This window comes from Corvus brachyrhynchos, unplaced genomic scaffold (genome assembly GCF_000691975.1).
Source record: "Corvus brachyrhynchos isolate BGI_N302 unplaced genomic scaffold, ASM69197v1 scaffold258, whole genome shotgun sequence".
Lineage (NCBI taxonomy): Eukaryota > Metazoa > Chordata > Aves > Passeriformes > Corvidae > Corvus > Corvus brachyrhynchos.
The window spans coordinates 38,178-49,395 of record NW_008240122.1 but is presented as its reverse complement, the minus strand read 5'-3'; the positions used below and the strand labels follow the sequence as shown (position 1 = coordinate 49,395).

General features: G+C 39.7%; 1 protein-coding gene across 2 annotated transcripts; it reads right to left on the bottom strand.

Moving 5' to 3' along the window:
- Positions 1-3,009: 3,009 nt before the first annotated feature.
- Positions 3,010-11,212, bottom strand: NEK2 (NIMA related kinase 2). Of its 2 annotated transcripts, none has more exons than XM_008641685.2 (8): positions 10,969-11,212; positions 9,658-9,895; positions 8,888-8,970; positions 8,511-8,637; positions 7,523-7,742; positions 6,309-6,363; positions 6,156-6,226; positions 3,010-3,653 (listed from the first exon to the last, which is right to left on the bottom strand). In XM_008641685.2, the coding sequence occupies exons 1-8, from the start codon at positions 11,151-11,153 to the stop codon at positions 3,427-3,429; spliced, it is 1,206 nt and encodes a 401-aa protein (XP_008639907.1). In that variant the 5' UTR covers positions 11,154-11,212; the 3' UTR covers positions 3,010-3,426. The 2 variants fall into 2 exon arrangements, with proteins under 2 accessions (XP_008639907.1, XP_017600384.1); XM_017744895.1 differs by lacking the exon at positions 3,010-3,653 and adding an exon at positions 3,660-5,288.
- Between the last annotated feature and the right edge of the window lie 6 nt (positions 11,213-11,218).

Sequence of the window (11,218 nt, the reverse complement as noted above, 5' to 3'; positions counted from 1 at the left end):
ATCTTCTATATTTATGTCTGATTTTTATTAAGCTTTTTATCCACCCAGCTGGCCAGCACTTTCACACTGTTTAAGTGCTGTTCAGCTGGCTGCAGAGGGCACAGGGCATGACTGCTGAAAATCAGGAAACTGGTCTGTGTTTTTCAAAGATGATGCAGCTTCCCCCCAGGCTATCCTTGATGTTCTTATGCATGTAAAACTTCTGTAATTTCAGAGGTGCTCGCAACTAATCATATTATTAAAATTCCTGGCATCTGTATTAAACATTAATTTCTCTCACAACATTCCACAGTGTACACTGTTATTACCATCCTGTAAAGCTTAAGCTGTACCATATCCATATGTACACACTTACCTTCCCTTTTAAGAAATAAGTATATCCATCAGCATGATGGCAATGTTTTGCAAGCACTCCATAAGCAGTCACCATTCCCATAAATGTTCTATTTGTGAATGCTCTCTTTCCTGAATATGTTTGAAAATTGCATCCTGAGTGTGATTCTAATGCTACACACGTTCTATTGGAAAAACAATTACACCCTTGTAGAAAAATGTGAATTTTAGGATTCCAGAGCAAAAATCCTGAGAGAGAACGAAGCCCATCTCCAGGATGCCTTTCACTATGTTTGACACGTACTGGTAGGAAGTTCTTATTTCAAAAACCTTAGGAAACACTGCATTTATCATATTAGAGTGATAATACTTCAAGAAGACACTGTAAATAATGCAGTTAAACAGCTTAATGCTACAGTTGTAACCTAAGCTGTTCTCATTTACTACTGCCATTGTGATTGATGCAGTTTGCACTCTCTGTAGCATTTCGTATTCGTAACAGTGTAGCTGTTAACTAGGACTTTGATTCATCTATTTTTATAATGCATGCATGAAAGATGCAAAATGGCAAATCGGAGATAATTATAATTAATTGCACCAGCATCCGTAGCCAAAGCAAGTCAGCATCTTGCAGCAACGTGCTTAGAACAAAACAGGTAAAAAAAAATGTAAATAAGATATTATATTTCGGATGAATGTATGATAGAGGAAGTTCTTATAAATGACAAGGCAACAGTGCCATCTTGAGGTTACTACGGAATTCAAGGGAGAAGAAAGCCGCAGACCATGCTCTCAAGGCATTTTACTTTTAAATTGCAGAAATGTGTATTCCAAGGGAAAAAAATACTCTCAAGCCATTTTCTTACCTTGGTCGTGTTAAAAGCAAAGCATTTGTAAACACTAGCCCTTTCACAAGATGATTAGAGGGATGGAGCACCTCTCCTATGAGGAAAGGTTAAGAGAATTGGGATTGCTCAGCCTGGAGAAGGCTTCAGGTTGCCCTAATTGTGGCCTTCCTGTACCTGGAGGGAGCCTACAAGAAAGATGACAGTCTTTTTGCAAGAGCATGTCGTGACAATGGGGAATGGCTTTTAACTGAAGGAGAATAGGTTTAGATTAGATTCTAGGAAGAAATTCTTTGCTGTGATGGTGGTGAGGCGCTGGGACAGGTTGCCCAGAGAATTTATGGATGTTTCCTGGATGGTGGCTGGCAGTGTTCCAGGCCAGGTTGGATGGAGCTCTGAGCAACCTGGTCTAGTGAAAAGTGTCCCTGCCCATGGCAGAGGGGTTGGAACCAGATGATCCATAAGGTGCCTTCCAACCCAAACCATTCTGAGATTCTGGAAATACAGTCTTTCATGAATCAGTATTAATTTATTTTCTTGGCTGCTTGTTTTCCTCCTTTCACTGATACCTGCATTTTACAGATGGCAAAACATTCTTGCATCCTACATATTTTTCAGACTGTACTACCCTTTAATGTTTTATGGGTTAAACCATAAAGATCCACATGAAGGCCAGAACTCCATTGCAGGTCTTCTGACTGAGGCACAGAACAGAAAAATCTAAGTGCACAGATGTGGTGACAAAGCAGGGATTCACCCTCCACATAAATGAGAAGCTTCAGAAATACGAAAGAATGCAGAGGAAAGCTGCACTGACCCATGTGGCACAGCTACTCTGGCTGTGTATACACCTGCCAGACATTCCCACCACACCTAGTGCTGGGGAATAACCACTAGAATGCTGGTGGTTTTACATTAGCAAACTAAATAGTCATGTCTAATTCTTTTAAGCAAAGGTTGTGGTGAAAACAGCAACCACTCTGCAAGCAAATGTTAAGTTTTACTGGGTGGTTAAGAATCTGCAAGATTGGGTTATGTTGTTGGGTTACACAAGTACTTCTCTATCAGCAAATCATGGAATGGTTTGGGTTGGAAGGGACCCTTAAGATGATCTAGTTTGTCAAATTAAATTGATGTTTCAAACAAGATTCTCTCCTATGAAGTAAAAACCATCTAGAATTCCTCCTCAGATAACATTCATAGCCCAAAGGAAACAAATGTTTTGAAAACAAGCTGTTTTCTAAGAATGTATGTTTTATGGCATTTCAATCCAGAGAGGAAAAAAAATATGTAAATCATATGCCAGACATTAGTTTCAAAGGATATTTTAAAATTTATGAGTCTGAGTTAGTGCATGAAACTTACACCACCTTAAGTGAGCAACTCCTACACCAGCAGAGCATTGTTAAGCTTTAGATGGAGATACCTCCTAAGCTTCAAGAAAAGAAGGATTTACTATTTAAAGGACAACTGCCCCGCCCCAAAACACAGATGCTAATACCCTGGATGGCGTCCCATCCTGGACAGCAGTCTCAGGGGATCAGTTTATAAGTTTCAAGGTAAGTAAAAGGTGTTATTTCAAATGCCATGCCCTGACACAGGCCTTGCAGGAGCTGGTGGACAAGGCATTCAGCTGCTCAGGCAGAAAAGAACATAAACTCATAAATTATGTTATTCTGACCCACCCCACTCATTAGTCAAAACATAACATTAAAAGTAACCTGCTTTGATAGGTCACTTACTTAGTAGGAAGAGACAGCATAAAATCTTTGTGCTCTTTTGTTAAAAAATATTTACAAGTGCAGAAAAGAAGGCACTGTTTTCCCACATATACAGAATATCAATACTTCCTTTATCAACAACTGTGCATTACATACAGCATCATTTTAACCTACAGACTGTGAATCTGTACATTTTTCACCTGAAAAGTTTTTCACATCAGATTTTAAACAAATCATTTATATATATTCATTCTTTATATTGTCAGAAAAGTATGGTAAACAGGATGACCAAAATACCTTTCTATAATAATACAATTAATTCAGTTTGTTTTATTTGGTATCAAAAGTACCTATTTTCATCATATAGCGTCTTATGCATTTATCATAAACTACCTGTCATAAACTAAGAGTTTGTACAACAACTGTTAAAATACTTTTTCAGTAGGTTCTAGCTTAAGAGAGGGAGGCACAAGTATCTGCCTATACATTTAATCTTCTTTTCAAATATAAATACATCTGTTACAGTTTCAACGCATGCCCAAGATTTGTCTGCTCTTCAGTTGATAGTTTTTTTCCAGTTCAGACAGTGCTTGAGCCCGTAGATTTGCAGCATATAGACGCCTTTTGAGATCAGAGCTTTTCCCTTTGGAAAGGAAATAGTTTTCCATATTATGAGGAGGCACAGCTTTCTCTTCACTTCCATCAAAGAGTGAGTTCTTCTTGGTTGTAGAAAGGGGAAGCAGGAGTGCATTATCTTAAGAAATCAAAAAGTACTGCATTAGTGCATCTTCCAGCATTTATTGCTTTTAACCCTGGTGCCCATTTTGTCATCTACCTATGGCTTTAAGTGATCTAATTAAATGCATCTCCATTAATAGCAACAACTCTTTTCTCTTTTTTGAGAAAAAAAAATTGAAAGCAAGCCTTTTAAATGATGGTGGTAAAAGGATATATGCCATAGTAGTTTTTAGGGTGCACCTCCCAATACCAAAGGAAATATTAGTTGATTGAGAAGAGAAGACATGATGCTTCTTTTGAAGGACAGAAATTAAATAAACAGTAACATAAGCCCGTTCCAAAAGAAAATTGAAAGAATTAGACATTAGAAAATTCCTAAAGAATTTTCAGCTTTTAAATTTTTTTCAGCTACTGAAAAAACCTTGTCTTTTCTTCACAGCAGGGGCAGACTCAACCTGTCCAGTGGTCTTTGTACATTACCCACATTGTTTCAACTCTATCATTGTATTAAGTCACTGGGGTACAAATTAGGCTGACTTGACAAGTAATGAGTTCACATGCATTAAAAATTAGCAAGTTACTTCCACTGCAGCCTCCAGAACAGGAATTTTCATAGTGTATCCTACAGCATGCCACTATCAAAAGGCAGTTAATGACTCAAGAGTACAAAAACTACCATCAAAAGCTATTATAACAGCTGAGTTGCCTCTCATAAGAGCCAACTTCACAAGGCCCAACTTAAGGTGTGATTTTTATTTAATCAAAGGTCTAACTATTCTAAGTTTAACACTGAAGCCTTAATTGGCAATTGATGAGGCTACAGCAAGAATGATATAAGCACTAAAGAGCAAGAAGGAATTTAAAAAGCCAGCAAATATTTCAGCACTTTCTAGCTTCATTACTCTAAGTCAGATCTGTTTTAACATTAAATGGCTCACTAAGAATCAGAAAAGCCCTGCAAAAATAGGGTAGCATCCAGGACCCTGTCTTAAAAACCAGGATTTTTGGTATTCCATTTTACTGTCAAGTGAACCCCTCAATGGACTTCTAGGAGAACTTAGGGATCTAAGAGATGTGTGAGATGCAATCCAGTTGTGAAAAATATAGCCATATTTAAGCAAGTGAAAGCACAAGCAAGCAATGGTGGTACCAAGATTGGAGAAACACTTGGTCCGTTTATATGAGAATAGGTATAATTTTAGAAACACTGGAACAAGAGCACACTGGACTGAAATGCAAGAGCAGCAAATCACATGCTGTACAGCTATTGCAAGGTTTGGACAGTTTTGTAATAACTATGTTCACTTTTCTGAATTATCTATCTTGAGGTATTAACCACCCAAACTGGTTTTGCCTATCCTCAAAAACTAATATACCTGGTAAGGTCACAATATCATGTAAAGGGGTGGGAAATGCAGAAGAGAACAGAAGCAAGAGCAGAAGCTCATTTGCATTCAGTCATCCAGTTTTAGATGCAACATCAGAAAGCCAAAAGCAAGTTTGTTCTCAAATTCTTTAATGTGCTGAAGTCAGACAAGATGTTGAGAGACGGGTGGAATTCTCAAAGCTGACAAATGTTAGAGACTGCTCAAGGAGCACTCACTTTCTAGGGGCATTTTACTTGTGTCCTTTCCTGCTGTGATAGGCACTTCTTGAAAAAAAAAAAACAAGGCTGCTTCAGTTTTATTTGCTTTGGAGGCAGTGACATGCTTATCTTGCTTTATCAGACCAAAACTAAATGAAGAGAGTGTTACTGCATGTTAAAGAGTGTTCACATGTCTTTGTTCTAGAGTGCTACTTCTGACCCAGCCCTTCACTATTCCTACCACTATCTAAAAAGGCATTTAGATACTTGAATATTATTTTTAATAATAAAAGATGGCAGCAATAAAGAGATGATACTGCCCCTTATGATAGCAAGGATTGAACAACCAAGTGAGTATCAAATACTACTGTAAAACAGATTGGACTAGAGGCAGTCAGGAAGTCTTTTAGCACATTTTCAAATCTGAGTTTTTCTTTCTATAATAGCAGTGTGTATTCTTCATAGTTTATACAATGCACCAGGCACACCTGCGTCACTTGCAACAAATAATATTTCCCATGTTGAAGCTTTTGCAAGTTTAATGAAAGCTGAATTTATTAGAAGTGTGCAATTTTATTAAAATTAACTAAATCAAAGGTCCATAAAAAGACATCCATACATAAAATAAGTGCAGCTCTGAGAAAGGTTTGGGTTACAAGCAGGCACTTCCCTTAGCTCACCACAAGAACCTAATTTCCCAGACAGCACAAGACTGCAGTGCAAACAGTGCTAACTCAGACTTATGCTCAGCATCACTCATTAAGTCCTTCTGCAAAGCAGAAAATCAAAAGTCTCTTCCCAACCGTGCAGCCATAGCTGGGCTTTGCATTGCCCCAAGGGGGCTGTGCCGAGCACGTTGAGCACCAGGGGCTTTCTTCCGGTCACACCAGCCTACAATGGCCTGAGCAAGCGCCTTCTTGCGTATTTGCATACCTGGACCTTCCGCATAGGTTACCTCCCGCTGCTGCTTGTGGAGATTGCACCTCTTCAGCAGGTTTTCAGCTCTGGTTTGGGAAGAGAAGTTTAAGCTTTTTGTTACAAGACTGTAGAGTTTCTAATATAGACTATTATAGGTTAGTAAGGTACCTAGCAAGTTTGTCCTCTGCCAGTCTCTCCCGAACACAGAGTTCCCGTTCTTTCTCTGGAAGTAGAAATATGGTAGTATGCAGTGTGAACATGTAACTGTTAGAGTGACTCTGCATGGTGGGCTTTCTTATTTTTTTTTATAGCCAGTGAGATGCACCCACATTTCTGATTCTATGGCTCTAAGCAAAGATAACTGCTGCATAGATACAACTTTATCAATGCACTAATAAAGCATTGACAAGTACTCTGAAATGCCAGGCATGCTTCTGTTCCAAAAACTCTGACATGTCTGCAACAGAGATGAGATAGCAACTTTCTATTCTACACATTAACTCGTGGCACACATGATTGACACCAGATTTAATTGTTTATATACTAGATACTATAGCTCAGCTATGACTAAACACCCTGCTTACAACAGTAGCAGCTGTTATTCAGGCTCAGAAAAAAAATAATACAAATGGTTTAAAACTACAAACTCTGACATGTCTGCAACAGAGATGAGATAGCAACTTTCTATTCTACACATTAACTCGTGGCACACATGATTGACACCAGATTTAATTGTTTATATACTAGATACTATAGCTCAGCTATGACTAAACACCCTGCTTACAACAGTAGCAGCTGTTATTCAGGCTCAGAAAAAAAAAAATACAAATGGTTTAAAACTATTGCAGAGCCTACTGCATATGCAAAGAGGTATCTTATGTAGGCAGGAAATGCCAGCACCTGAGGACCAGCCATCTATAGTCTCACAGGTAAGCTAACCTGTGGGGTGCAGCTTTTATAAAAGCAGTTGACAGTTTACTCAAATTTTTTTTTTCCCCCCAGCATCAAGCTCACCTTAGGTTACATGTTAGTATAGGCAATATTTACTTACACAGCAGGTAAAAAGCAACCTAGACTGCACAGTGCAGACCCTACTTTTCTGTATGCTTTCCTAACTGCCACTCATGTTTAATAATCTTCACAAACCAGACTTCCATATCTAAACTGCCAATTATATCTTAGTAATTTAAAACAGAAGCTCGTATAGCAGAGTAAAGCCCTGAGCATTCTTGGTTTGGTCTTTAGACAAAATTCTAGTGGTGCATGCAGGACTACAGTATCCTACTGCATTAAAATGAGGGTTCTGAAAACTGTCTACTTTTTCTTCTTCCAACTGAATCAGAATCTCAGTGCCACCCCCATCCCAAAATGGAATATCATACGCTCCAGACGTTGTTCTCTCTCTTTAATGGCTTTCTCTCGCTCCTGTAATTGTTGCTCCTTCCATTTCAGCTCATTCACTGCAGCATCTGAGTGTTGCAGCCTTTCTGGCTCCCATGGTCTCAAGCCTCTTCTATCATAATTCTGTTTTTGTTCTTCTTCCACCAAGTCTTCTATCAAGGGGTGCTTCAGAATATCTTCAACAGAAGGTCGGCAGTAATCCTAAAGGAAAGACATTACCAATATGTTCCATCTGTAAGAAGAAACATTAAGGCCAGAGATTCCCAAGCAAGACCAGCTGAGGTACTACAAAGTGAAGGACAAATCGGAGAAAACAACTTAGGAAGGAGTAGCACAAATAGATGATAAAAGCCAAGGGAGGAGGCTGCTACCAGCCTTCAGATCCAGAGCTGCAAGTCTGTGTCTCCCAGCCCAGGCACCCTCTCCTTGCAGAGTCAGAAGGGGGTGGGTGAGCGTGCAGAGGCAGCTGTCAGCAGATTCCTCAGCTAACAATCTGCTGAACAATCCATACCTGCTGGAGGCTTGGGTGCTTGATACAGCTTTGTTGTCCCATGCCATGTTCTTCTCAACACCCCCACACTAGCAGCGGGGAACAAGCTATACATTATCCATATAAAGCAAACCCCAAAATGAAGACAAAACAGCCCCTTCCAACTTCCAAACACACTGGAACCATTTTAACCCTGAAATTATAAGACCTCAATAAGCATGCTGTAAGGAAATCCCGTGTAAGCCAATATTGAGGCAGCCTTTTGGCATCCTGTGACCCTGGCAGGACACTTGAGCTGCTGCTGCCTTTGTTTGATGGACTCAGAGCACAACTCCTCCCTCCTTCCCCTACAAGTGACACTGCCAGTGACAAGGTGATAACCACTACTTCAGGTTGGTTTGTTTCATAAGTGAGAAGAAAAACCAGTATTTCAGTTCTAGCCCAAATTATAGGTGGAAACAACAGTAATTGATTCTTACCTTTACATTCAGCATCTCCCTGAGAAGGTCGTTCAGCTCGTCTGAGTAACGATACGGTATTCGCCTGAACCTCCCTTCCCTTATCTTTTCTGCCAGCTCCTTTTGGTTGTAAGCTGTAAATGGAGGCCTGAAGAAGAAAATTTTTCTTGGATTCTTTCACTAGTTTTACAGGACTTATTTTCAGAAAACAAAAGCATCAGACTATGAAAAAACCCTGCAATCAAGGTTTGTTTTGACTACCTCATGTCAAGCCCAACACAGAAATAAAAATCTAGGACTAGTCTCTGAAACCTTTAAGCTTTCATCTATACAAAATATAAATCACACCTGCATTAGCAGTTATGTTTCCACATTTGTTATCACACTACCATACTTACGAGAGAGCACATAATTCATACACAAGACATCCCAGAGACCAGATATCAGATTTTTCATTGTATGACATGTAGTTCATTTGTTCCTAAAGAAAGAGAACAATCTTAGGTTTATTAATGAAGACATGGTTCCACTATTGCAGGATAATCAGCTACTATTCAAACCTGAAATAAACCATTATATACTGGAGTTACTGCTAATATTCCATCCTAATTAATATTCATATCTAGTCTTACTAGAAGGATTTTAACAATTTGTGGCAGTACTACACTGTAGAAGACTGAAGTGTTGCACCAATCTTCAACTGATGCAACTCTATTTCAGTCAACATTAATCTTTTCCACACAAAATCCCCTGTGTCAGGGAAATAAGTCATTCCTTCTCATTTCCACTACAAATTAAAATCCTGTCATCAGGAGGTAATTTAATAAGCTCTTTACCTTAACTCTATGAAACATAAAAGCCCCCTAACTTCCCTGTTCTTTTACAGGAACAATATACTCCAACAACTCTAATGTCCCAAGAATATAACAGACCTTATACAGTGAAGAGCAACTTTAATTAGAAGGAAACTGATTGTGTGGGGAGGAAAGAAGATGAAAATAACCTTGTCTCCAGAACATACATAGTCTATAAAAAAAAGTCACCTGCATTTAAGACCAATCTTAATAATTTAAGATTAAAATCTCCCAAACAATCATGGACTCTGAGACCAACACAGCACACCTTGGAGGGGCAAAATGAAAGATCATGTATAGAGGGGAGGTCTTACTGGGGACATGTAATACGGAGTTCCAACAAATGTTCTGGCAAAGCTGGTGTCATGGTGCAATATCCTAGCCAGTCCAAAATCTCCAAGTTTCACATTCTGTTTGCTATCTAGAAAGACATTTGCTGGTTTCAGGTCACGGTGCACAGTGACTCCACCGTCGCTCCGTCTGTGACACTCCTTCAAGGCCAATGTTAATTGAGTCAACACTCGGAGAACAAAGCTTTCTTCCAAGAAATGCCTGAAAAATGAACACATTGTTTAATGGGTTTTCTGAGCACACATCAGTTTGATTAGTCACTGCCAGTCTTAGTTCCATAACTCTTTTAATACTACTATCATAAAATGCCACTGAAATAGCCACTATCAGCAACAGGCATCTATGCATTCTCCTTTAAAACTGATTTTTTTAAGAAAATTCACTGCAAACATGTTAGAAGACATTTAGACTTTTATTACAGAAACCCTGCAGTATTTCCTTCCTTCCCCAAACCATCTAACAAACACACAGCATTTTCACTACTTACAACACAAATATCAATTTGATGCTTGTACGATGAGATCTGCCCCTTTGATCACTTAAGATAACAGTATGTTGTCACCTGTTAATAATGAGCAACATACAATAACAGCCAAAACAGGGCTGATTTTTTAATACAAACTTCCTTAAACGAAAACACTGATGCTGGGGGGCAGCTGCAGAACTGTTTTAGACTGTTGTCCCAAAGTAAAAGAGGTGGTATCATGTACGTGTTTGACCTAAGAATGTGAAAACTGATACTATGCTTACATAGGATGCTAAGATTAGACCAAGGTGAAGCCTTATCAACTTGATGTCTCCCCAAGCTTTATATAAAGCTTTATATAAGTAGCTTTTCACATTGTGTTCAAAATCACTCCTCCCTTCCACATATTTTGGTGTCCCAATAGAACACAGGGGCCCAGTAGTTTTTCTCATGGGGAAGGCCAGAACCCACAGAGCAAGCTGCCTGTCTACAAGAGCTGTGACCTCCTGGTTCATGTTCTCAACCCCATTCATAGCCAGAAACCTCTCAACGGCTTCTCCCTCACAGGAGAGCTCTGGGGTTTTTTACTACCTCAGCACCAACATCCAGCCCGGTGATGCATTCAATAGCACAATTCCCATCGCTGTTGTAACTTTGTACAAAACCTTTCGCATTTGAGAAGAGTTGTAGGGTCCAAAGGGTTAATCCCGAAACTGCTCAGGAGTTACAAAATAAGTTTCCCTTCTCTCTGGGCTGCCCAAGACTCGTGCAAGACATTCCGAGCGTGCCACAAACACATTTCACGTGCCTTTCTTTCGCGCGCTTGGCGATCAGGCTGGCCAGGTCTCCCCCATCGCAGTACTCCATGACGATGTACAGGGTGGTGCTGCTCCTGTCGATGATGCGATCGTAGTAGCGCACGATGTTCGGGTGCCGCAGCTCCCTCAGCAAGTTCACCTCCGACACGAGCATCTGCTTCTCCGACTCCGTCATCGCGCCATAGTCCAGCTCCTTCCATACTAAGATCTGCGGAGGCAGAAACACCCTGGGGAGTGACT